Genomic DNA, 26,941 nt, shown 5'->3' on the forward strand with positions numbered 1-26,941 from the left:
TTTTTGAGCATTTAATCTCCTCTGACTCTGGGCTCCTCAAAAACACCTGCCATCTTCACACCTTTTTTTTTTTTTTTTTACTGTGGTAACATTGGTTTTATAATACTATATAAATTTCAGGTGTGTGTCATTATATTTCGATTTCTGTGTAGATTACATCATGTTCACCACCCAAAGACTAATTTCAATCCATCACCTCACACAGGTGCCTAATCACCCCCTTTCACCCTCCTCCCTTCCCCCCTTCTCTGGTAACCACCAATCCAATCTCTGTCTCTATGTTTTTGTTTGTTGTTGCTGTTATCTTCTATTTATGAGTGAGATCATATGGTATTTGACTTTCTCCCTCTGACTTACTTCACTTACCATAATACCCTCAAGATCCATCGATGTTGTCACAAATGGCCAGATGTCATCGTTTCTTATGGCTGAGTAGTATTCCATTGTGTAAATATACCACATCTTCCTTATCTATTCGTCCCTTGATGGACACCTAGATTGCTTCCAAGTCTTGGCTATTGTGTATAATGCTGCATTGAACATAGGGGTGCATATATCTTTACGCATTCGTGTTTTCATGTTCTTTGGATAAGTACCCAGTAGTGGGGTAGCTCAATAGTATGGTAGTTCTAGTCTTAATTTTTGAGTAGTCTCCATAGTGTTTTCCACAATGGCTGCACCAGTTTGCACTCCCACCAGCAGTGTACAAGGATTCCCTTCTCTCCACATCCTCTCCAAAACTTGTTGTTTCCTGTCTTGTTAATTATAGCCATTCTGACGGGTATGAGGTGCTATCTCATTGTAGTTTTGATTTGCATTTCCCTGATAATTAGGGATGTTGATGTTGAACGTCTTTTCATGTGCCTGTTGGCCATCTGTATATCTTCTTTGGAGAAATGTCTGTTCAGATCTTTGGCCCATTTTGTAGTTGGGTTGTTAGTTTTTTGGTTGTTGAGATGTATGAGTTCTTTATATATTTTGAATATTAACCCCTTCTCAGATATATGGTTTGGTATGGGAGAAGAATATCTTCTCCCAATTGTTAGGTTGCCTTGTCGTTTTGTTGATGATTTCCTTTGCTGTGCAGAAGCTTTTTAGTTTGATGTAGTCCCATTTGTTTATTTTTTCTATTGTTTCCCTTGCCCGGTCAGACATGGTACTTGAAAATGTGCTGCTAAGACTGATGTTGAAGAGCATACTGCCTGTGTTTTGTCCTAGAAGCTTCATGGTTTCAGGTCTTACATTCAAGTCTTTAATCCATTTCGAGTTAATTTTTGTGTATGGTGTAAGATAATGGTCTACTCTCATTCCTTTGCATGTGGCTCTCCAGTTTTCCCAACACCATTTGTTGAAGAGACTTTCCTTTCTCCATTGTATGTTCTTGGCTCCCTTGTCGAAAATTGGCTGTCCATAGATGGGTGGGTTTATTTCTGGGCTCTCGATTCTGTTCCTTTGATCTGTGTGTCTGTTTTTGTGCCAGTACCATGCTGTTTGGATTATTATAGCTTTGTAATACATTTTGAAGTCAGGGAGCGTGATACCTCCAGCTTTGTTCTTTTTTCTCAGGATGCCTTTGGCTATTTGGGGTCTTTTGTTTCTCCATATAAAGTTTAGGATTCTTTGTTCTATTTCTGTGGACACTGTATTTGGAGCTTTGGTCAGGATTGCATTGAATCTGTAGATTGCTTTAGGAAGTATGGACATCTTAACTATGTTAGTTCTTCCAATCCAGGAGCATGGAATATCTTTCCATTTCTTTATATCTTCTATTTCTTTCAACAGTGTTTTATAGTTTTCAGTGTACAGGTCTTTCACCTATTCACCCCCCTTTTTGAGATTTTTTATTTTTAACATCTATCCTTATGCCTCCAATTAATGCAAAACACCTCATGGGCTTGTACATAATGCCTCCTGCAGGCCCAGGGCTGCTGGGCATGCTGGCTCCTCCGAGCCCCACCGTCATCTGCCTGCCCCTTGGGGCCAACCTCTCTGCTCCCACTGTGGCATTTGTCTTCCCTGCCTCTGGCCCCAGGTTTCTGGGGGCTCCATCCACCGTGGGGGTGATGACAAGCGCATTATCTCCATTGTGTGACGTCTCACAGAGGTGAACATAGGTCAAAGCTCGCCAGCTGTACCTTCACATAAACACGGTTTGTCGCATGTCAGTCAGACCTCAATAAGGCTGTTAAAAAACTGAGTTATATTCACCAGACTTTTCTGTACCTGGTCTGGGCTGAGGACTAGGTACAGAGATGAATGAAAAATGGTTGCTGCTCTCCAGGGGCGCCTCGGGAAGATGGATGCCTACACAGCCCACTGAATGGAGCCTGGAGCAGCGATCCGGCAGCCAGGGAGCCAGATGTTCGCAGGGCTTTGGGCTAATGCTCCAGGAGTGCATCGCTCTGAACTGGGCTGTACGAGATGGATAGGCCTTTAAGGAAGCAGCTGCGTTTTTAGGGGGGAGAAGAGCAAGACCTTAGTTAATTTCCCACTAGTCCTGCTTACCAGCAGAGGTGGCAGCTCAGAAAGGGCCTGCCTCCTGAACTAGCTGCCTCCTCCCGAGGCTGTGAACAAGATGGGAATAGCTCACATGTCCAAGCGCCTCGCCAAAAAAACAAAGCTGGCCTGGTCAGGAGAGAGCCTTCTAACCCAGGAGGGGCCCAGCAAATGCTTGCCCCGGAGTGAGCCATCAGAGGTGGCGTGGCCAGGACCCTGGACAGCTCTGAAAACTGCTGCTTTCAGGGGTTTCTTGGTCTTTGCATCCTCTTCCCCTTCCCCTTCATCTGTCCCAGGGTTGCGGCAGAGCTGCTCCTCCACCCACCCACCCCAGGAGCCTCCTGTTTCTGAAGGGTCCTGGCGTCATTGGGTCTGAGCTTTCTCTGCACCAGGCCCGTGGTGACTCAGGCCCCTCCTCTGCAGTCCCCAGGCCCCAGGGAGGGAGAGGAAGAGAGGGAGAAGGGAAGATTCCCCACCCAGCCTGTGTGGGCAAAGTAGGCTGAGTCACCAGTCAGGCCTCGCCCTGGGCACGCGTGCCCCTGGGGAGCTGGGCGTGTCTCTGCTGCCCGTCCACCATCTCCACGGGAGGCACCACAGCGCTGCTTACAGGAATGGTTGGCAGGGAAAGGGTGGCTCCTGGTGTGGGCAGAGAAGGTCAGCGCAATTCAGGAAGAGCTTTCTCCTAAGTGGCATGACTGAGTGCCAGTCTGTGCCGGGGAGGCTCGCCCCATTTGGATCCATCACTGGAAGGGAGCCAGGCGTCCACCCTTTGGGATGCCAACTCCAAAGCTGAGGGAGAGGCCCAGACTTGGAACTAGCGACAGTTGGGAGCAGAATCCATTTATTCATTTGACCAATCTTTATTGAGCCCTACTGCGCAGACGTACTCAAGTGCTGTGTGAGGAGGACAGGCTGAGCCAGTCTGGGTCCCGGTGGCTCTGCCACTGCTAACTGGGGCCCTTGCAACCCTGAGCAGACCACTGTATCCATCTCCTGTGAGTGACTGTAGCCATTGCCCCCCAAGCGATGATGGCAGCCTGGGTGCCAAGAGGCTGACATAACATCACCTGCTTTAATCCTCACCGCACCTGTAGAGGTGGTGATATTTGTACCCATCTTACAGATGAGAGGTTGAGGCTCAGAGATGTCAAGGAACTTGCTCAAGGATACATAGCTGGCCCAGTGCAGCCAGGCTTTGTCTGCAGGCAGGGCTGGCCATCTCTTCCATGGTGTGTGGAGATGTCCTCATCCACCCAGCTCTTACCTTCTCTGATGTTGCAGCTGTTGAGGGTTGGAGTAGAGATGCCCCCGCCCCGTCTGCCTCTAAAGCCTATGCCCTTCCCTAGCACAGCTCTACCCCCATGCTCGCCTCACATGCACACATCTGCACCTGGGGGACGGCCAGGCCGGGGTCAGTGTGGTCAGCCTTAGGAGTCAGCCACACACTGGGGAATGTGCTGGTTCCAGAAGGCTTCTGTGGCCAAGGGCTTGGCTTCATGGGGGGACACTGGGTGGGAGGCAGCGAGGGGCTCACCTGTCAGGCACGTCTGGGACAGCATGAGGGTGCTGTCTCTGTTTTCCCACAAGCAGGCTGAAGCTCACTCACCAGAGGTGATGGTGGGCGCTCGCCCAGCTGGTTGACTAGTGTCCCCCCAAAATTCGTGTCCACCCAGAACCTCAGATTGTTACCTTATTTGGAAATAGGGTCTTTGCAGATGTAATCAGTTCAGAATCTTAGGATGAGATCATCCTGGATTTAGAGGCCCAAGTTGAATGACTATTGTCCCAGTAAGAAGAGGAGAGGACAGAGAGAGACAGAGGGAAGGTCATGTGATGCTGGAGGCAGAGATTGGAGTGGTACAGCCACAGACCAAGGAATGCCTGGGGCCAGTGGAAGCTGGAGGAGGCAGGAAGGATCCTCCCCTGGAACCTCCAGAGGGAGCTTCTGGGATGGGCACATTGCTCTCCCAGAGTGGGGCATCTGAGGCTGACTCAGGCCCCGCTCACCTGAGTGGGCATGGGACTTCTATGCAGCTCACTGAGGCCAGGTGGGAGGGACCCTCCCAACCCTAGCTCCCTCTCCAGACTTCCCTGTCCCTTCTCCACCCTTGGCTCCCTGGCTGGCTGGGCACCCCACCTCACCCTCAGAGACTGCACAGCCCTGGCCCCTCTGACCTGCTCATCCTCTTCTTGCCGAGCTGCCTGGCACCCCAGATGTATTAGTTTTCTGGGGCTGCCGTGACAAAGTCACAGAAATATCTTCTTTCACAGTTCTGGAGGCCAGCAGTCTGAAATCCAGGTGTCGGCAGGACGGTGCTCCCTCTGAGCGCTCTAGGGAGGATCCTGCCTTGCCTCTTCGACCTTCTGGTAGAGACTGGCTTCCTTGGCATCCTTGGCGTGTGGCTGCATCGCTGCAATCACTGCCTCCATCTTCACCTGGCCTTCTCTTCTGTGCATGTCTGTCTCTCTGTTTTCTCTTCTTATAAGGACCCAGGGCCCACTCTAATCCAATATGACGTCTCCTTAACTAATTACATCAGCAAAGACCCTATTTCTAAATAAGGTCACATTCTGAGGTTCTAGGTGGATGTGAATTTTGGGGGGCCCTTCAACCCACTACACCAGGGCTTGGGCAGATATCTAGCCCCATGTCCACTTATAGTTTTAGAAACTGAGACGAGGGAGAAGTGACTTCTCCAGGAAGAGAGGGAGCTGGTCACAGAGTTGGGACTAGAATCCGCTGATTTGTTCAACATGTATCTATCAAGCCCTACCTTGTGCCACAGTGTTTTCCTGAAGGGGCTCCTGCTGTGGGCGAGCAGCCCCAGAATCCAGCAGGTCTCAGTTCCGGTCCCAGCTCGGCCATTTGGTAACCAAGTAACCTTGGACAAGTCCTTCCACCTCTCTTAGCCTCCACCTTTCCATCTGCAGATTGGGAATAGCAGCAGTGCTGCACCTGTCCCAGGGGTAGTGGCAGTAACTAAAGGAGAAAGAACGTGCAGAGCACATAGCACAACCGCCCATAAATGGAGCTCCTGTCAGAGGTGGGAGCTGAGAAAGCATCCAGGAGGAAGTGGTCGCTGTTTTCATCATGGAATTGCAGCCACGTTCCAGGAGCTCCTTTAAAGAGCAAGGGATGGTGCGGCCCTACTCTGACCCCATCTTTGACCGCAATCAGGGTCTTTTCTTTTTTTCTGAAGACTAGTCACTTTGGGCCATGGAGATATAGCACATCTTTATACCCCAGAGTGGGTCATGCCCCAGGGGTGAGGCAGTGCCATTGGGAGTACTTGTGTGCCTGTCTGTGTGTGTGTGCACGTGCACACCTGCTGTTCAGGAAGCTAACTGAAGATGGCCTTGGCAATGCCATCATGTTACCATGGAAACAGGTGCTGGGCTTAAAGTCATGAGCACTTCGACCACAAGCTTTCTGCATAAGCAGAAACCTGAGCTTTTGGACGCTGGGAAGGACAGTCATAGCAGAGACACTTAGAGGTGACCCAGGCGTCATATCTGTCAGGCGCTGCCACCGGGGCCTGTTCCCACTTCCCACATCTGAGCTCTCTGAAGTCTTAGTGAGTACAGGAGGCAGCACTGGGTTTTGTTCATTTGGGGTTTTTTTGCAGGTACTATCTATTTATTTAAGTCTGATTTACATATAGCAAAATGCGCAAAACAGAAAATCATGTAAACCACACCCGTCAAGACAATGGAACATTTCTATGACCCCAGAAAGTTCCCTCTGCCCGTTCCCATCAATCCCCCATCATCCACCCCAACCACTGTTTCCGTTTGTCACCAGGAATTCGTTTTGCCAGTTCTAAAGCTTCAGATAAATAGAGGAGCACGACATACGCCCTTCTGTGCAAGGCATCTTTCACCCAGGAGGTTGTGTTTGAAATTCATCCATGTCGTGTGTGTCCGTACTTCATTCCTTTGTTATTGCTGAGATGCATTTCATTGTGTGACTGTGCCACAATTTGTTTATCCGTTCACCTGTTGTTGAACCTTTTGGTTGTTTCCCATGTCTGGCTATTATAAATAAAGCTGCTATGAATGTTTTACTTACAAGTCTTTGTGTGGGCATGTTTTCAGTTCATTTGTGTAAATATCTAGGAGTATAATTGCTGGCTCATAGAGTAGATATGTGTTTCACTTTATAAGCAACTGGAAGCACTTTACCCAAGTAGATACGACTATTTTATACTCCCACCAGCAATGTGTGAGAGTTCTGTATCTTTGCTAACATTTGTTATTGTCCACCTTTTGAAGTTTAGCCATCCTATGTGATGTGTAGTGATATTTCATTGTGGTTTTAATTTTTGTTTCCCTAACTGTTAATATCAAACATCGTTTCATGTGTTTATTTGCCATTTCTATATCTTTCTTTTAACTGTCTGTTCAAATCTTTTGCCTTTTTTTAATTTAAAAAATTGGCTTTTTTATCATCTTACTGAATTCTAGAAATTCTTTATATATTCTAGATATAAGTCCTCATATATATATATATATAAAATAAGTATTTGCTCTCAGTCTATGGTTTGTCTTTTCATTTTCTTTTCTTTTTTTTTTTTTGAGGAAGAGTAGCCCTGAGCTAACATCTGCTGCCAATCCTCCTTCTTTTTTTTTATTTTTCTGAGGAAGACTGGCCCTGACCTAACATCTGTGTCCATCTTCCTCTATTTTATATGTGGGATGCCGGCCACAGCATGGCTTGACAAGCGATGCATAGGTCTGCACCTGGGATCTGAACTGGTGAACCCCAGGCTGCCGAAGCAGACCGTGCAAACTTAACCACTGTGCCACCCAGCCGGCCCCCTGTCTTTTCATTTTCTGAATGGTGGTGTTCAAAGAGCAGAAGTTTTAAGTTTTGATGAAGTCCAGTGTATCAATATTTTCTTTTATGATTAGTGCCTTCTGTGTCTATTTTTTTAAAAATCTTTTCCTACCCCAAGGTCATGAAGATAGTCTCCTTGTCATTCTGGAAACTTTATTGTTTTAGTTTTTACATTTAGGTCTCTCACCTACATCAAATTAATTCTTGTATATGGTGTGAGGTAGGGGTTGAGGTTCATTATTTCCCATTTAGATGTCCACTTGTTTAGCACTATTTGTTGAAAATAAAATTTGATCAAAATTTCCTTTCCCTATTGAATTGCTTTGCTGTCATGTTAGAGTAACTGACCGTATGTGTGTGGTTCTATTTCTGGACTCTTCTGTGTTGTTGGTTCCTCTTTATGTCGGTTCACACTGTCTTGATGCTGCAGCTTTACAATAACTCCTCCGTCTCTGGACTTCTCTTTCAGTGTCGCTTTGGCCGTTAGAGGTCCTTTGCATTTCTGCATATGTCTGAGAACAAGCTTGTCAATTTCTAAGAAAAATCCTGCTGGGGTTTTGATTGGGTTTGAGTTAATCTATAAATCATAAATCAACTGGGGAGAATTGATATCTTAACAATATTGGGTCTTTGATCCGTGAATGTGGCATCTCTTTCCATTTATTTAGATTTTCTTTAATCGTTCTGAACATGTTTTATAGTTTTCAATGTGGAGGGCTTAAAAATCCTTTATTAACTGTATCTCTAAGTACTTTATATTTTTTATGCTGTTGTAAACGGCATTCTTTAAATGTTTAATTTCCAGTCATTTGTGGCAAGTATGTAGAAATACAAGACTTTTTATGTATTGATTTTGTATCATGTGACTTTATTGGTTTTTTTGGAGATTCCTTAGGCTCTGTTATGTATACAATTGTGTTGTCTATGAGTCACGACAGTTTTCTTTCTTCCTTTCCAGTGTTTGTTCCTTTTTCTTGGTACATTGTAGTGGCTAGGACTTGAGCTCAATTTTAAATAGAAGTGGTCAGAATTGACATCTTTGCCTTGTTCTTGATCTCAAGGGAAAAGCATTCAATCTGTCACCATTAGGTATGATGTTAGGTGTAGGTTTTGGTAGATACCTTTTATCAGGTTGAGGAAGTTTCCTTCTATTCCTAGTTTGCTGAGAGTTTTTATCAGTAATGGGATTGAATTTTGTCAAATACTTTTTCTGCGTCTATGGTTGTTTGTTTGTTTTGTTTTGTACCAGCTTTATTGAGATGTAAGTCACACACCACACAATTCATACTTTTAAAGTGTATAGTTTGTCGTTTTTATGCATTCACAGGGTTATGGAACCATCACCACAATCAATTTTAGAACATTTTCATCTCCTCAAAAAGAAGTCATTCTCCATTTTCCCCACATCCCTAGACAACCAGTAATCTACTTTCTGACCCTACGCATTTCCCTGTTCTGGACATCTCATACCAGTGGAATCATACAGTATGTGGCCTGTTGTGTCTGGCTGCTTTCACTTAGCACAGTCCTTGCAAGGTTCATCCAGGTTGTAGCAGGTGTCAGTGCTTCATCCCTTTTTATGGCTGAATCATACTCCACTGTGTGGATGTCATTTGTTTATCCATTTCTCAGTTCATGGACATTTAGGTTGTTTCCACCCTTTGGCTATTGTGAATAATGCTGCTATGAACATTCATGTACAAGTTTCTGTGTTTACATATGTTTTCATTTTCTTGGATCTGTACCTAGGAGTAGAATTGCTGAGTCATATGGTAACTCTATGTTCCACTTTTTGAAGAACTGCCACACTGTTTTCCACAGCGACTGCACCATTTTACATTCCCACCAGCAATGTATGAGGGTTCTAATTTTTCCGCATCCTCGCCAACACTTGTTATTGTCCATCTCTTTGCCATCCTAGTGGGTGTAAAGTGGTATCTCATTATAGTTTTGATTTTCATTTCCCTAATAACTAGGGATGTTGAGCATCTTTCCATATGCTAATTTGCCATTTGTATATCTTCTTTGGAGAAATGTCTATTCAAGTCCTTTGCCCGTTTTTCAATTGGGTTGTTTCTTTGTTGTTGAGTTGTAAGAGTTGTTTATATATTTTGGATACAAGCCCCTTATCAGATATATTATTTACAAGAATTTTCTCCCATTCAGTGGGTTGTCCTTTGATGCACTAAAGTTTTTAAATTTTTATTAAGTCCAATTTATTAGTTTTTTTCTTCGTTTGCTTGTGCTTTTGGTGCTGTATTTAAGAAACCGTTGTCCTGGGGCCAGCCCCGTGGCTGAGTGGTTAAGTTTGCGCCTGCACTTCATCGGCCCATGGCTTTACTTCTTCAGATCCCGGGCGCGGACATGGCACCGCTCATCAGGCCACGCTGAGGCGGCATCCCACATGCCACAACTAGAAGGACCCACAATTAAAATATGCAACTATGTACTGGGGGGCTTTGGGGAGAAAAAGGAGAAGGAAAAGAAAAAAAATATTGTGAAATTCAAAGTCATGAAGATTTACCCCTATGTTTTCTTCTAAGAGTTTTATAGTTTAAGCTCTTACATTTAGGTCTTTGATCCATTTTGAGTTAATCTTTGTATATGGTGTGAGGTGGGGGTCCAACCTCTTTCTTTTGCACGTGGATATCTAGTTGTCCCAGCAGCATTTGTTGAAAAGACTACTCTTTCCCCCATTCATGGTGTTGGCCCCCTTGTTGAAAATCAGTATATGTAATATATTGATCTATTGGTTTAGTCCTAGACTCTCGAGTCTGTTGCGTAGATCTTTCTATCCTAGGCTAGTACTACACTCTTTTGATTATTGTAGTTTTATAGTAAGTTTTTATATGGGAAAGTGCGGGTACTCCAACTTTGTTTTGTTTTGAAGATTGTTTTGGCTATTTGAGGTCTCTCATAATTCCATATGAATTTTAGGATTGGTTTTTCCATTTCTACGAAAAAGTCCATTGGGATTTTGCTAGGATTGCATTGGATCTGAAGACTGGGGGAACGTTGACACCCTAACAATATTAAGTCTCCCACTGCATGAACATGGATGTCTTTCCATTTATTTAGGTCTTTGATTTCTTCCCACATTGTTTTGTAGTTTCAACATACAAGTCTTTCACCACCTTGGTTAAATTTATCCCTAGGTATTTTATCCTTTTGGATGCTATTTTAAATGGAAATAATTTCCTAATTTCCTTTCTGCATTGTTTGTTTTCATGTGTTGATTTTGTATCCCGCCCTTTTCTGAATTCATTTATTTTGTCTAACAGGTTTTAGGGGAATTCTTTAAGATGTTCTGTATATAAGATTATGTCATCAGCAAATTGAGAGAGTTTTACTTCTTCCTTTCTAATTTGGATGCCTCTTATAATTTCTTTTTCTTGCCTAGTTTCTTCAGCTAGAACCTCCAGTGCAATGTGGAATAGAAGCAAGAAAGCAGGCATCCTCATCTTGTTCCTACCTTTGGGGATGCTTTTAGTCCTGGGACAGACGGGAATCAGAGTGGAGGAGTTCACACATGCAGTGCTGGGGCTTGGAGGGAACTTGTGGCCTGTTCGGTCTCCTGTAGGAGCTCTGGGGCACGTGGAGCCTGGGTCTGGATTAGAGGTTCTGAGTGACACAGGAGGAACCAGCCTGGTTGGCTAAGGCCTCTCCTCCTTTCAGCAGCCCCAGGCCTGGTCTTCCCTTCTGCAGAGTGCTCCGGCCCCCACACATCACGGGTGCTTTTGTCCCCACAGAAGAAGAGCCGTAACGAGACGTATGGCGAAGGCAGTGGCGTGGAGATCCTGGAGAACCGGCCCTACACGGACGGCCCCGGCGGCTCCGGGCAGTACACACACAAGGTGTACCACGTGGGCATGCATATCCCCGGCTGGTTCCGCTCCATCTTGCCCAAGGCGGCCCTACGGGTGGTGGAGGAGTCCTGGAATGCCTACCCCTACACCCGAACCAGGTGAGCCTGTCCCCACACCTCTGCCATCTTGGGGGAAGCAGCCCTACGGCATAGATCCCAGGGTGGCCCTTCAGGTAGACTCAACCCGTGCACACTAAGGAGCCCAGTCTCCGGGGGGACTGAGCCTCTGTTCTGGATGGCCTGCATTCCAAGAGCCTTCGTCCTCAGGAAACAGGCAGGAGAGGGATGGATGCACCCCTGGATGCCTCCCAGCCTGCCCAGGACAGGAGGCCAGGAAGGCATGAGTCAATCAAGGGCTGTCTGAGACCCCTTTGCCACCTGGGAAGGCTTAGGGAGTACAAACTCACTTTAATGTTTGCCTGAGAATGCAGGACCGTCACCCACTGGGAAGAAACACAAACTGAGGGTAGACCAGATGGCCCAGAGATTCCCTCCAACCCTGAGACCTTCAGCTACTATGACGATGTGTCATTACATCGCATGTTGAGCAGGGCTTTCCTTTGTGTCCCCCCTGGTAGGCGGTTCTTTACTCTGTGCCCGCCCCCCCAACCCACCCGTGTAGCTGAGCACTGCTAGGTTAGAACAGATGGGGGGCCAACCCCAGCTGGCTGCCCACTTGCTGCACAGGTGAGGTCCCCAGAAGTCTCTTGGGGCTTCCTTCCCCACACTTGGTGAGGGCCTGGAGCTTGGCAGAGGATCCCCTGAGGTTATTCTTCTTCCAAACAGTGCTTTCCTCCTCTGAGCTCCTCTCCAGCCAAGAGAGAGGGGCTGATCCCCTGTTGCCAGACCTGGCTCCTTGGGGAATGACGGGGGTGAGCGATGGCATGTCACACAGAGTGCTGGTCCAGATTCAGCCTGCTTAGCAGTACACCAACATAGTTGTGCTTGTGGCGCATCTGTGTGTGCCTGAGTCTGCACGGTACCTTGCACATGTGGACCATGGACACAGGGCTTCCAGCAGCTTCCTGCAACATCTCCCTCTTCTGCCCAAACCCATTCCTACCCCTAGCCTGGCCTTGACTATCCTTGGGACAAGCTGCAGGTCCAGGAGGTGGATGGGACAGACAAGTCTCAGCCCCCGCTCCAGCTCTCCTTCTCCTCCCCCCTGGGCCCCACGTGAGTCCCTTCTCTCCTGCCCAGCAGGGTCCAGCAGGCCCTGGCCCAGACACCCCATGCCCACCCCCTCCAACCGCGGGGCCTGATGGATGCTTTCCTTCCCCACAGGTTCACTTGCCCTTTTGTGGAGAAATTCTCCATCGACATCGAAACCTTTTATAAAACTGATGCTGGAGAAAACCCCAACGTGTTCAGCCTGTCTCCTGTGGAAAAGAACCAGCTGACAATCGGTAACCACCCACCACGAGGCTGCCCCCCAAGGAAGGGCAGGAGCCCTACAGAGCCGTGTTCTGGCTTTCCCTGCCCATGGGCCCCTGGTTCTGCCCTTGGTTTCCTGGCCTGGCAGGCTCCGGACTGGCTCCTGTCCTAGGCGAGGAGGCCAGAGTCCCAACAAGCCTGAGAGGGTATCTGGGAAGGCTGCACTGGCCTCCTCGGCCCCATTTTCCTGAGATTCACATCCAGGCTAAGTGCTTTTCCCACCCCAGGCGCTTCCCTCCATCCTGCCAAGGGGTCCCCATCCCCAGAAGAACACGTGTGTGCTCAGGGGCCATCTCAGGCTGAGAGCCATGCGTGAGTGCAGTGGGCCCAGCGGGACCTGTGTACCCTTGACGGCGGGTGGCCTCGGCTCCACTCCCCTCCAGCTGACTCTGCCATGCAGGAGATGGGCCCCATTTGTTAAATCTTTTTTAAGAGAGGCCAGAAATAATGATTTTCATGTGAAATCTCCCAATTCCTGAGTGTTGGAAACTAATTAAAAATCGTTGCAAATAAACTTACACTGGCCACACGAAACACATCTGTGGGCCAACTGCAGCTCAACAGCCACCAGCCTGCAGCCTCTCGGTTCCAGGCCCAAAGGAGCGAGCCACTATGGAGGTGCCTGAGGCAGGGGCACAGCTGGTGCTGGAGAGGTGGCCCAGGAGCCTCTGATGGGCGTGGAGGGCTTTTCCCTGTGACGCCCCAGCTCCCTCCCTCCGGCTGGAGTTTTCAGGCCCCGCTGGAGTTTGGGAGCTGTATTAGCTTGCTTGGGCTGCCCGAACAAAGTACCACAGACCTGGGGGCTTAAACACAGAAGTGGATCATCTCAGTTCTGGAGGCCAGAAGTCTGAGATCAAGGTGTTGCTGGGTGGCTCCTTCTGGGGTCACTGAGGGAGAATCTGTTCCGTGCCCCTCTCTAGCTTCTGGTGGCTGCTGGCCATCCTTGGCGTTCCTTGGCTCGTAAACATCACCCCAACCTTGGCCTCCATCTTCACATTGCATTCTCCCTGTGTGTGTGTCTGTGTCCAAATGTCCTCGTTTATAAGCACACTAGTCATATTGGATTAGGGCCCACCCTAATGACCTCATTTTAATTTGATTGCTTCTTTAAAGACCCTCTCTCCAAATACGGTCACCTTCCGAGGTTCTGGGGATCAGGACTCCAACACGTGAATTTAAGGGAGACACATTCTACCCATAACAGGATGGGAGGACTCAGCATGAACCAGGCCCTCTGGCAGCTCTGTCTGTCCAGCCTCAGACACTACCTGAGCTCCCCCCAGAGGCCACCTGTCACAGTTCCTAAGTCCTAGCCTTCCCCTTGGTGGCCCTTGCTTGCCCCAGCAGGGTGGGCATGTGGTCAGCTCCAGACAGGATGTCCATCCCTCACCAAGTGCCACTGCCCTGCGGTGACTTCTGACCCCTCACTGGTTTCAGTGGAGCTGATGACTGTGTCTGCAAACCACAGACCAGACTTGGTGCTGGCTGGCAAACCAGGATGATGAGACAGCTAGGGCCTGGCTGGGACAGAACTCCCCAAGTGTCATTGTCTCCACACATCCAAAAGAAGAGCTCTCTGAGCCACAAACGCTGTCCTGGGTGCCTTCTCACTGAGTGTGTCCCCAGCCCTGTCTAACACACCCATGCCTCGGGAGTGAGCATAGCAGGGTGGTTTTGACTTTAGGGAGGAGGCATGTGACAAGAGGTGGCATTCCTCTTGTCACCCCCGCCAGGTCCTACGTAGCCCCCCGTCCTGTTTCCTGCATGCCCAACTCTGTGACATCTGCTGCCCGCTCTCATCCTGGACCAACTCAGGCCCAATACCCCACACCAGGCCCCTTCAACCATCTCTTCCTATCTCGTCCCTTCTGATCTGTCTAGAAGGGGCTTGCTAGCAGGCCAGCCTGCCTCGACCCGTTTATAGTGCCACTTCCCTCTCAGGGCACTGGAAAGACACAGGCCCTGTGGTCAGGGGAGCTCGGGGTCAGCATGATCCAGAGCAGCATCTTCATCCCCATATCGGGGTCTGTGGCCCCTCAAGGCCCAGACTCTGTGAGGATTTGGGGTGGCAGGGACATGGGGAGGAGATGGACAGGGAGGGGTGGGGTGGAGACAGGGCAGAGGTGGCCACTCACAAGGTCTCCCCACAGACTTCATCGACATCGTCAAGGACCCCGTGCCCCCCAGTGAGTATCGGACTGAGGAGGACCCCAAGCTGTTCCACTCAATGAAGACCCAGCGGGGGCCCCTGACCGACAACTGGATCGAGGAGTACAAGCAGCGGGTCTTCCCCATCATGTGCGCCTACAAGCTGTGCAAGGTGGAGTTCCGCTACTGGGGCATGCAGTCCAAGATCGAGAGGTTCATCCACGACACGGGTGAGCACGTGGGGCGCCCAGTCCGTCTGCACCCCTTGCTGCCCACCCCCTCGCACCGCAGCTGCCTGTGATTCTGTGTTTCCGTCTCACTCCTGAAAGGCATCCCCAAGGCCGACGTGCAGTTTCCCACCTGGTTATCTTGAGCACCCATAATGCTTGCTGAGCCCCCACAGGCGACAGACAGCATATGTTGTCCCTTTCCGCAGCCCCAGGCCCTGCCCGCAGATGCTGCTGGCTGGTTTGTGTTTATAACACGTGGTGCTCACCCCCCAGGGGGAACAGCCCCAGAGGACAGCTTCTTTGCTGCTTACTTACACCTCTCAGAGGCGCCCGGGGCCCCAGACCCCAGGTGCTGCCTCCCTCATTGGGCTGGAAGTTCCGGGGGCAGAGGGTCTTGGACATCATAGTGTCCTTGCACCACGCAATCCTGGCCTAGAGCAGGTGCCCAGGGAACAGGTGGACTAACAGATGACCTGGGGTTCCTGGCCCAGGTGGTGCTGACCAGGCTCCTCCCTCCCCTATAGCTGTCAGTGCCAAGGGCTTGGTCCCAGCCCTGAGGCTCCTGATCCAGGAGCAGCCTCTGGGCAGTCACCTTTTGACTCCAGGAGCGCAGGGACTTTGTTTAGACATGTCTAACGAGCCACACGATTGACAGCATACTACACACTTGTCATATCAGCTCACGATGGCCTGTGAGGGTTGCCACTGTCACCCCCATTTGTAGAGGAAGAAGCAGAGACCCAGCGCTAGAGCTGAACCCAGACCTCCCGTCCCAGCCGCCCTTGATCTGAACTAACATTCTCGTGCCTGTGGTGGGGGGCACATCCCATCGGACAGTCTGTTCAGTGTGGGTGCTGGCTGACCCCAGGGGTGGAGTGTCTGAGACCATGGCCCAGGGCCGGGGGGATGCAGACGGTCCTGGCTGAAGGAGGGCACCCTCCCAGGAGCAGGGCCAAGAAGGTTTCCTCCAGGCGGACCTTTAGGAATGCAGGGATTTAGAAAGGACGGCGTGAGGCAGAGTGGCCTGAGCGAGGCTGGGAGTGAGAAACAGGAGGTGAGCAGGGAGGAGGGGTCACCACTGACCAGCCTGGGAACGTGAAACGATTGACCACTTGGAAAGCTGCTCAGCTTTCCCTAGGAAAGCGGAAGGTATATGTCAGGAGACCCAGTGACGTCCCTCCCTGGTTTGCATCCTGGAGAAACTCCTGCACGTTCCGGAATGTTCAGAGCAGCAGGTTTGTCAAAGCAAAACGGACAAACAGTGAAAGTGAGCCAAAAGCCCATTGGCAGGAGAAGGAATAAATAAAATGTGGTATTTCAAACAAATAAATACCATACAGCAGCAAACCTGAAAGTCACCCAAAAAAGCAAGTGGCAGAGAAATGCATGCAGTGTGACACATACATGTAAATGTCAACAGCATGCAAACCAACCCAGCATATTGTGGAGAAAAACACATCCAGGTGCTAAAACCAGAAAGAAAAGCAAACAATAAACAGAGAAATCGTGTGTTATTCTTCTGGGGCAAGAGGAAGATGAGCCCCACGTCACTGGTCATGTCTGCTCCCATGCTGGGTGGGGTGCATGGGAATCTTTATTTCTTCTTAATGTTTTCTTAACCAGCTTTATTGAGGCCTAATTTTACATACCATCCACTTCACCTGTTTTAAGAGGACAGTTCCATAAGTTTTGGTATATTCAGAGTCATGCACACAGTTCTAGAACATTCCGTCACCCCAGTCTTTTGTTCACGGTCACTCCCACCCCAACCCAAGGCAATCCTCATCTGATTTCTGTCCCTATAGTTCTCGTATTAGGCTTTGTACCTTAAAAGCTGTCATATCTTATTTTGTATTTATGATATATTCTTATATATCTTACTTTGTCTTATTTTTATATATATTCTACTAAAAAATGAGAAGGACTAGCCCACTTTGAACTTTAACTTGATTTTCCATGGGAAATTCGACAGGAAAAGTATACTAGACATTGAGACAGGAGACTCAGGAAGTCCTCCAGCCTCCTCCAGGGCAGGAATTCCTCCCAAAATTCAGCGTGGCTTCTGAGCAGACTCATTACCTTGGGAGACCCCTCTACTCTAGTTATAGAACCACTGTGAGCTTCTGAGGCCATCTGTGAGCCAGACCCTTCATTTACAGATGGGGAAACTGGGGCACGGGCAAGCAGTGGTTTACCCAAGGCCACACAGTGAGTGCAGGTCAGAGCCTGGCCTGCAGTGTCGGGGTACACTCCAGCCCCACGCCCGGCCACAGGAGCCTCTGGGGCCGCTCTCATGCTGCCTCTCTCTTTCCCTTCCCCGGGCCCGTGCAGGCCTACGAAAGGTGATGGTCAGGGCCCACCGGCAGGCCTGGTGCTGGCAGGACGAGTGGTACGGGCTGAACATGGAGAACATCCGGGAGCTGGAGAAGGAGGCTCAGCTCATGCTTTCCCGCAAGATGGCCCAGTTCAGCGAGGATGAGGAGGAGGCCTCAGAGCTCTCCAAGGACGAAGCCACCCAGGACCAGACCTCTAGGGAGCCCCCTGAGCCCAGCAGCAGCGGCGGGGAGCCCCTGGCAGGCCGGGGCCTGAAGAAGCAGTGGTCCACGTCCTCCAAGTCATCGCGGTCATCCAAGCGCGGAGGTGGGTTGCAGTTCTGCCTCTCTCCACTTGGGGTCCTTGCCCTCTCCTCGTCCACCCCAGTGACAGCCTTCACCCTCTCCCGAGGCACCCTGTGTCACTGCCAGATCATTCTAACTTTGAAAACGGACTCTTGCTTTCAGACACCATGAGCCACCTCCTCCTTGTAGCCGTCCACCTCCGAGAGAAGCCCAGGGTGCCCCCACCCCCAGCAGGTTGCCCCAGACTCACCTGCACAGCCCACGGGAGATGGACAGGCTGGCCGTGTGGGAATCCTGCTCCCAACCTCTCCCAGGACCCAGCTGGCTGCAGCTCTGACAAGCCAGGGTTCCCAGGAGGAGGGGCGTCTGGGTGGGCTCCACCCAGCACACCCAGGAGGGGCCTCTGCTCCTGAGGCGGGAGCCAGGCTCAGGGAGCCGGAAAGCCCTCAGATCCTGAGAAAGGCCTCTCTTTGGAACTTTTGTGGACATGCTGTGGCTGTTGGGGAAAAAACAGGATATCCCCTGTAAGGCCAGACGTCCCCTCTGCAAATCGAGTCCCCTCTGCAAATCCGGCTTTTCCCATACCAGGCTTGTCTGTCCTGTGCTGAAGGGACCCGTGGAAATATGTGCATCAGTACCTTCTATCTCACTCACGGCCCCGCACTGCCCTGCATCCCCATCTGTCGGCAGCAGAGCGTAAGGGGCTCACTCCTGGGCAGACCCAGGTCAAAGGCACGGGAGTGGACCCAGGACTGCACGTCCTGACCTTCTCCAGATACCCTCCCACCTCCACATCCTCCCCAGGACACGACTGCACTGTGCCAGGTGGGCTGGGAGGGGACCATCTTGAAAGTTCCAGGAGCTGCCACAGAGATGAGCCAGGGCCCCTCTGCCCCTCATTTCTCCACTTCATTCTCTTCTAAGCCCTCCTGGCCCTTGCTTTGGCCACGTCCACCAAGGGGGCTGCGTCTGGTTCCCATGGCAGCGTGGACAGTGCCCCTTTGGGGCCTACAAGTCTTCCTCACATCTCCCTGCCTTCTGCCCACTCAGCTCTGCCGCTCAGCCCAGTCCAGCTGGGTGGTCGGTCAGTCTGGGGTTTTGCCTTCCAGCGAGTCCTTCCCGCCACAGCATCTCGGAGTGGAGGATGCAGAGCATCGCTCGGGACTCTGATGAGAGCTCAGACGACGAGTTCTTCGATGCTCACGGTAGGCGGGCTCCTGGAGCGCCCTGAGGGCCTTCCTGGGAGAGGTAGTGGCGGGGTCAGAGAGAGTCAGGGGCAGGGGTGTGGGCTGAGGTGGGAATTAGCTGTGGGAAGTCCTGGTGAACAGCATGGCACGGGGCAGAGGATGAAATGAAGTCACCCAGAGTTCTGGGGTCTCAGGCTCGCCCTAACCACATGTGCAGTGGGCCTGGCGGGTGGGGACCATTCTCTCAAACGCCCCCAAAATGGATTTACAATCAGATGGCAACTTTTTTCCATATATGAATTTATTTCCATAAGAAGCTTTACAAAAGCATTTTAAGTTCTTATAATTTTCCAATTTTTTATAATTACCTGATTTTTTCTTGATTAAATTAATGTAAATCTAATGTAGAGACTTTAGAAAATGCAAACAAGCAGAAAATATATGAAGTGCCCATTTTCCCACTCATCCTACCAGACTCAGCCTGATGAACCACCACCTGTGCCAGGAAGACGCGAGTACAAAACGCTCGCTTCCTGCCTTGCCCGTTCCTCCCAGGGGAGTCAGAGGGCTGCAGGCAGGTGCGGGAGACACGTTTCCGGTTTGGAGTTTACAGGAAAGGACACAGGCTCAGAAAGGGACAGGGACATGCCCATAGACACACAGCAGGGCACAGGCAGAGCCAGAGCCATCTCCTGCTGCCTCCGTGGCTTGGAACAGGCAGAGGAGTCACCTCATTGTAGCATCTTAGGTGACTGGCTGGCCCTCAAGGGAGAGAACTTGGACAGTCAGTGTCCAGGCAAATGGGAGGTGCCTGGTTTGGCCCTGGGGCGGGGCCTGGAATAGGTGGTGTGGTTCCTGAGCCACCCTCTGCGCCTGGGACCTCCCTGAGGGTAGGGAAGGGTATTTTGAGCATCCCATCCCCCCACCAGGCCAAGAAGCTAAGCCCCTCCTGGCTCTGTTTCTCTGACATGAGGAAAATACAGAGCTAATGTAGAAACTTTAGAAAACTAGAAGAGAAGAGACAGCATAGCAGGAGATGTCAGAGCTGCAGTGTCCTCAGGAAACTGGCCCTGTGACCCATTGCGTGGCTGGAGGAAGGACCAGCACATGCTAGAGCCCAGACAGCTGCCTCTGAGCCAGTGGTCACAGGTAGCAGTTCTCAGAAAGCAGAAACAAGAGTCATGGATGGACTTGTTCCCAGCAGCCTTCTCTCTAAACTGTTCTTTTGTGGCCATTGAAAATGGTCAGGAACATCAGCTGATGAGTGGAGAAACAGAATGTGGTCCCTCCATACCATGGAATGTGGTTCAGGCATAAAGAGGAAGGAAGTACTGACACATGGGTGAACCTCAGAACACCCTGCTGAGTGGAAGGCGCCAGGCACAAAAGACCACATATCGGATGATCCCATTTATAGAAAATGTCCAGACGAGGCAAATCCACAGGGACAGAAGGCGTATGGGTGGTTCCCTAGGGGCTTGGGAGTGACTGCTGATAGGGACGGGGTTTCACTTTGGAGATGGAAATGTTCTGGAACTAGATAGAAGTGGTGCTTTCAGAGCATTGTGAATGTAATAAATGTTACTTTAAAATGGATAAAATGGTGAATTTTATGTTATGTGAATGTGACTACTGTTTTTTAAAAAGGTCAGGCAGAAGCCCCGTGGCTTTGTGGCCCCATGTCCGTCTTGTTAAGGAAGGGAGAGCAGAACTGAGCATGGAGGGGCACGCAGGCCAGAGAAGCATGGGAGCCCCCAGAACAGCCATCCTGGGCCCTCCGCCTCTGGATGCCAGGCCTCTCAGCACCGCCCCCAGTCCCTGCCCTCCACTGGGGTGCTGAAGCTCCTCTCTCTCCTCTCTCTCCTCTCCAGAGGACCTGTCTGATTCAGAGGAAATGTTCGCCAAGGACATCACCAAGTGGAACTCCAACGACCTCATGGACAAAATCGAAAGCCCTGAGCCAGAGGACACACAGGGTAACCAGCCCGGAGGCTGCAGGGCCCCGGGGAGTCGGGGTGGCTGGTGGGCCCAAGCCCCTCCTCTCTAACCCAGCTCCTGCTCAGTGCTGAGCATGGAGAGGGCATAACACACCAGGGACGGGGAGGGCCCCACTTGTCACAGTCACAGCCTCTGCCCTGTGGGCCCAGGGCTGCCTGCTGGCCCTCTGCTCATAGCGCCCACCACTTCTGTGTTACAGACAGTCTGTACCGCCAGAGTGCCCCCGAGTTCCGAGTAGCCTCCAGTGTGGAGCAACTGAACATCATGGAGGTGGGTGCCCAGGTGGCAGAGGGCCAGGGGCTGTGCTGCTGAGGCCCCAGGGCTGCCCGGGGAGGGGGCAGGTCCCGTGGGGGCTGTGGAGGCAGCACCTCACACCCAGAGCCTCACATCCACACTGGCCTGGGTACCATCAAAAAAGCCTGGGGCCCACCCCCTCGGGTGTCCCTGAGAACCAGCAGGGCCTGCAGCCAGCCCCCGAGGCAGGCCTTGGCCCAGCGCCACCCGTGGAAAGTAAAACGAGAAACTTGTAAATTCCAGATCAAAAGTAAGATCTTCACCTTGTGCCCAGCCTGCCTGCAGTCCCTGAAGAAAAAAGGATGGAAGGGGAGGAAGCGAAAGCCATCTAGGCAGAAGTGATGTGGCCGGCGGTGGCCACCCCGCTGGGGCAGGCAGAGCTCTCAGTGTCCAATAAAGCTGTCGTGGTGGAGTGCCTGTATCCGCTTCGGGGGTTCTTTGCACAGAGCTCACGCCCCTTCTCCTCCTCCACCTGTGGGCGGTCAGAGCTGTTTGCACTGGGGGCAGGAGCTAGGGCTGAGCGGGGCTGTCAAACGATGTGGTCACTGCTCTGGCCTCAAGCTGCCCAAGGTGGAGATGGCACCCCTGGGGACTCGGGGCCCTTGGGGAGTTTGGACTGGGTTGGGGAGCATCCACACCACCTTCCCCCTCTTGGGGTTTTCTTTAAGGTCTGAGGTCCAAACGGGCTTCTCTAGAACGGTAGCTAGGATGAGGGGAGTTCATTTCCAATTGCCGGTTAATGGTGATAAAGCAAATGGAGCCCCCTCCCCACCTATGGCGCACACAGCTCTGACGGCCCCCCGGGGAGGGGCAGAAGGGGCCTCGGGCTCTAGATCTGCCTCAGGATGTGCCTTCGGACCCAGCACGGATTCTGGGGCGCTGCCATCCAGAGCCAGATCCCTTTGCTTGTAACAGCCCCCAAACCGGAGCCTCCTCTCCTAGCCTTGGAAGGAGGGCAGCTTTATGGAGACACTGACGGGAGCCCCCGGCTCTCCAGAGCCCGCTCCCTGGCCTGCCGAGTCGCCTTGCCTCCCATGGCTCTGTTCCCATGGAGGTCTGAGTCTCAGGCAGGGTGTGCCCCTGTAGAAAGCAGGCTGAATGGGAGGAAAGTCATGTCTTAGACTGGCCTCCAGGGTCCCTGAACGGTCTGCAGCCTCCAGTGCTGGGTCCCACAGGCAGGATTCTCTCAGCCCCCAGGCCCAGCCCTGCCTGTCCCCATGACTAAGGGCTGCTGGACTCCGCCTCCCTGTCCACGTGATGGAGAGGCTCTGTGAGACATTTCTTTCATGAGCCCCTCAGCCCTCAGGGCCATTTGGCAGTCTGTCCTGGCCTGTGGTCTGGGCAGCTGGTAGCCCCAGCCTGCCCTGGGCCATGAGTTCATTTCTGCCCAGGCCGCCTGGCGATGGGCAATCCTCATAGGAGGACGGGAGTCGGTCCCCAGCTTTGCTGGACGTGCATTCCAGCCCGTGCCCTGTGGTCCACGACTGGCCAATGACCAGCCCCATCTCGGGGAAGAGGCAGCCCAGCCTTGCCTCAGCTCCATACCCAGTGTGGACGACCAGCCTTCCTCCCTTCTGTGCTCACCCAAAGCCCTCTGCTGGAGCCCTCAGTGGCTCCCAGCCCGGCCCATTCCTGGTGGCCTCACCAGCCCCTGGGTCCAGTGCCCAGACTGCTCACCCTTCTCCTAGACTCTGCATTGACACTTGGGTCCTGCTGCTGCCCCACTTTCCGTCATCCAGTGGCTCAGTTCAGGGCCAGTTGCCCCCAAACAGGTCCCCCCCAGTGGCTTTAGCCCTTTGGTCTGCCCTCCCGGTTCCTTGGGGACAGACCCCTCTCTTCAGCTCCCTTCCCCACCCCTACACCCCCTGACGTAATATGGACACAGCAAGGACTCACCAGTGGTCCCTCTTGGGCCCTCGCCTCCCCCAGTTACCCACCAGAAGCTTGGGGTGGGGAGAAGCCCCTGGGGATGGGGCCATAGCCTGGGTTGGCAGGAGAGCACTGAGCTGGTGGCAAGAGCTCTGGGTTCCAGTCCAGCTTGGCATTGATGTACTGTGTGACGTTAGACAAGTCCCTTGACCTCTCTGGGCCACCACCACCTTGTCTCTAAACAGGACAGTTCCATACCCCGTGGGATGTGTACAAGTCTCAGGTCCCGCTTGGACCTCACAAGCAGGCCTGAGCAGCAGGAGGTGGGGTTGTTACCCCTCACAAGTGAGGGGCTTCAGATAGACACACCTGCGCTGCCCTCCCTGCTCTGAGATGCTGGGGCTCTGCCACCGCTGCGACATCTCTGCTCCTGGTCTAAGAGTCCAGGAATGGCAGGGCCTGGGGACAGGCGACAGGGGAGGAGACCCTGTGCAGATGGAGGGAGCGCTCAGAGCTGCAGGCGGAACGGCCAGGCCTAGGCCCTGACCTCAGCCCCTCTTAAGTGACCCCGTGACCTTGAGCCAGCTGTGGCCCTGCCTGCTCGGGCTGAGACAGACCTATGCCTGGACACAGACACAGGGAGGGCAGCTAGGACCCCAAGGCCTGGACAGGGCTGAGCCCCTGCCTCCTCCCCAAGGCCCAAAGTCCCAGAAGCCCCCGCAGGGAAGTGGAATTTGTGCTTTTGTCCGTGTCCTCTGTGCCCTGGCCAGGCTGGCAGACAAGAGCAGGGCTGCATGGAGAGGAGGAAAAGGACCAGGTCAGCCTCCCGGGGAAGGGGTTGAGGCAGCCGACACCAGGCCCTATAGCTGAGGAACTGAAATCAGGGGAGCAACTGGGCCTTGACAGGCTCCCTCCAGGGTGACAGGGGCCTCAGCAAGGAGCTGAGTTCCCAGGAAGTTGACGCCTGCCCTCCGCCCGCATAGGACGAGGTCAGCCCGCCGCTGGCTGCACCACCCTCCAAGATCCACGTGCTACTGCTGGTGCTGCATGGGGGCACCATCCTGGATACGGGCACCGGGGACCCCAGCTCCAAGCAGGGTGACACGAACACTATCGCCAACGTGTTTGACACTGTCATGCGCGTGCACTACCCCAGCGCCCTGGGCCACCTTGCCATCCGCCTGGTGCCCTGCCCACCCGTCTGTTCCGATGCCTTCGCCCTCGTCTCCAAGTGAGTGTACCAGTCTGCTGCCACCCCGACCCCCACCCCCAGCCCTGAGGGTCAGGCGACTCTCCCAGTGTCTGGACCCCCCTGTCCAGACATCAAGACCTGCCATCCAGCCTGTTTGGCCCGGAGGCGGCAAAACCTATGCAGATGGCTGAGCTTAGAGTCGGGAGAGGCCGGCGCCCAAAGCTGAGCCTCAGTTTCTGCCTCTGTGATGTGGGGACGCTGGCTCGCCTCTGAGATGCAGGGCCTTACTCCCAGACTCTGTTCCTCAAGCCTGCCCAGGCCTGGCCCAGAGGTGTCCCCACGGGGTTTGCTGAGGCTGTCAGGGTAGCAGGAGGCTCCTGCCCTGCTGCTCAGGTCAGGGGAGACGGGGCCCTTGAGCTGAGCTAAGGCCACCTACTCTCTCCTGACCGGGCCCCCTCCCCCAGCCTCAGCCCCTACAGCCACGACGAAGGCTGTCTGTCCAGCAGCCAGGACCACATCCCCCTGGCTGCCCTGCCCCTGCTGGCCACCTCCTCACCCCACTACCAGGAGGCAGTTGCCACAGTGATTCAGCGGGCCAACCTCGCCTATGGGGACTTCATCAAGTCCCAGGAGGGCATGACCTTCAATGGGCAGGTGAGTCATGGGGTGGGAGAAGGGAAGATAGAAGGCCCTGCAGGGTGGGCTGGCCTGGACTTCCAGCCCTCCCCAGGGCAGGGGGTGATGGGGTTTTCCCCAGCCCGCGGCCCAGCAAGCGGGGCAGGCACTCAGGCCTCTGGGCCTATCCCCGTCCAGGTCTGCCTAATTGGGGACTGCGTCGGGGGCCTCCTGGCATTCGACGCCTTATGCTCCAGCAGCCAGCCGGTGTCTGAGAGTCAGAGCAGCAGCCGCAGGGGCAGCGTGGTCAGCGTGCAGGTACAAGTTTCCCACGGCCCCTGGACCAGGGGACCTCCAGGATGGGGCCTGCATCGCACTTTGGCCCCAACATCCCCAAGGCCTGCCATAAAAGCAAGGGAAGAACAGAGGTTGGCAGCACAGGTGCCCGGAGGCAGCGGGGCCAGTGCACAGGGCGGGTGGACAGCTGTAGCGAGGCCGAGCCAGGAGCACATGTGGCTTCAGCAGGCAACGAAGCAGGGTCTGCACAGTGGGGAGTGGGCGCTGGTCCTGGGAGGTGCGGTGGGTGGACTCTCGGAGCTGCCCAGCAGGAGAAAGGATCCGAGGTCCCTCTCGTGCAGAGCGGCAAGTGGCCTGGGTGGGCTGGGCAAGGTAGTGAGATCAGCAGAGATCACCAAGGTTCAGGTGGCTGGACCAGGAATGAAAGCTGTGAGGACTTGGCCAGTGGGCTGGGCGGGGGGGGGGGGAAGGGGGGTGGCAGTGGGGGCACAGAGGGACAGGGCTTTCCTTCTGGCTTGGCTGAGAGGCTGGCTGGGCAGAGGCCACAGAGCCTCGAGTCAGGAGGAAGGACGCCACTTCCAGGACACTGAAGAGGGGCCAGGCCAGCAGCCACCTGGCAGTGAGCCTGCATGGGGCCATTCCAGGACACTGATATGCTGTCCCCTGGCATCCCGGTGAATGCGGCGCATGGCGGTGGTGGCAGCAGCAACCTGGAGAGCAGTCGGCACCTGAGCCGCAGCAACATCGACATCCCCCGCAGCAACGGCACTGAGGACCCCAAAAAGCAGCTACCCCGCAAGAGGAGTGACTCATCCACCTACGAGCTGGACACCATCCAGCAGCACCAGGCCTTCCTGTCTAGGTGGGCGGGGCTGGGGGGCCCGGGGAGCAGACTGTGAGGCCCACTCCATGGTCTGACAGGGAAGCCCAGACTGGGCCCACGGCTCTTCAGTCAGGAGAAAGTGGCTTGTTGGGTGAGGTAGTTGTCTTATACACGCCGAAGGCCATCTTGAGCCAGAAGGAGGAGGTTGTCTAGAAGTGGAGTGCGGTGGGGAGTTACAGCAGGGTGGCCCTGGTCAGGGCTGTCCTGAAGGTGGTGGGCTCCCTAGAGAGGTCATCAGAGGTGTCCCTGCAGGCGCTGGGCAGCTGTACTGGCAGGACAGCACAGGGGACAAACCTCATTTGGGCCTGATGAGCCCCAAGGGGTCTCCTTTGGGAGGCTGAGGGGAGGCCAGCCCTAAGAAGAGCTGTGGTGTCACCTCGAGCATCCCCTGTCTACAGCCTCCATGCCAGCGTGCTGAGGAACGAGCCCAGCTCCCGCCGCTCAAGCAGCTCCACCATGCTGGACGGTGCAGGGGCCCTGGGCAAGTTCGACTTTGAGATCGCTGACCTCTTCCTCTTTGGGTGCCCACTGGGGCTGGTCCTGGCCTTGAGGAAGACCGTCATCCCTGCCCTGGATGGTGAGCACCCTGCAGGGGTGGGGCAGGGGGTACCTGAGCTGGGTAGAGGGTCTCGATGGACCAGTCACAAGTCCATGGCTGCATCCCAGCCCCCTTCCTGTGTTGGTCTCATTTCTGCCCTCTCCACCAAGGACCCATGGCTCTCCCATGCTCCTGCATCAGCCGCTCAGTCTCTGGCCCCCATTCCCCAACACCTGCTGTTTCATGTCGTCTACAAGGCACCCCGGGAGCTGAAGTCCAGAGAAGGAAGGAGCTGCCCCAGGATCAGATGGGGACTGACCCAGTCTCCTGTGCCCAGGGTCTTCCCATAAGGAAGAGATGCAAAGCCAGACCCCCCTAAAGTCTCCTAGGTGCTATGGCCTCCCAGACCCAGAGGGGCCACGGCCACACTGCTCCAGGGA

The 26,941-nt window shown here is 53.1% G+C and overlaps 1 protein-coding gene across 20 annotated transcripts in view; it reads left to right on the forward strand.

Moving 5' to 3' along the window:
- Positions 1-26,941, forward strand: part of PITPNM2 (phosphatidylinositol transfer protein membrane associated 2) — a 145,085-nt gene that overhangs the window by 107,727 nt on the left and 10,417 nt on the right. For 16 of the 20 annotated variants that reach the window (XR_011505310.1, XM_044775975.2, XM_044775972.2 and 13 more), the window contains 12 exons: positions 11,083-11,297; positions 12,483-12,604; positions 14,783-15,010; positions 17,342-17,650; positions 18,738-18,833; positions 20,687-20,791; positions 21,013-21,083; positions 23,960-24,207; positions 24,633-24,822; positions 24,982-25,101; positions 25,725-25,942; positions 26,362-26,540. Coding sequence is in view for 19 of the 20 variants with exons in the window: in XM_044775975.2 (XP_044631910.1) it covers positions 11,083-11,297; positions 12,483-12,604; positions 14,783-15,010; positions 17,342-17,650; positions 18,738-18,833; positions 20,687-20,791; positions 21,013-21,083; positions 23,960-24,207; positions 24,633-24,822; positions 24,982-25,101; positions 25,725-25,942; positions 26,362-26,540 (2,101 nt within the window). In the remaining variant the exon portion in view is untranslated. Of the gene's footprint in view, positions 1-11,082; positions 11,298-12,482; positions 12,605-14,782; positions 15,011-17,341; positions 17,651-18,737; positions 18,834-20,686; positions 20,792-21,012; positions 21,084-21,350; positions 21,529-23,959; positions 24,208-24,632; positions 24,823-24,981; positions 25,102-25,724; positions 25,943-26,361; positions 26,541-26,941 lie in introns of those variants that run through there. The other 4 variants (XM_044775987.2, XM_070515926.1, XM_070515927.1 and 1 more) reach the window with 1 other exon arrangement.

Source organism: Equus asinus, chromosome 8, assembly GCF_041296235.1.
Source record: "Equus asinus isolate D_3611 breed Donkey chromosome 8, EquAss-T2T_v2, whole genome shotgun sequence".
NCBI lineage: Eukaryota > Metazoa > Chordata > Mammalia > Perissodactyla > Equidae > Equus > Equus asinus.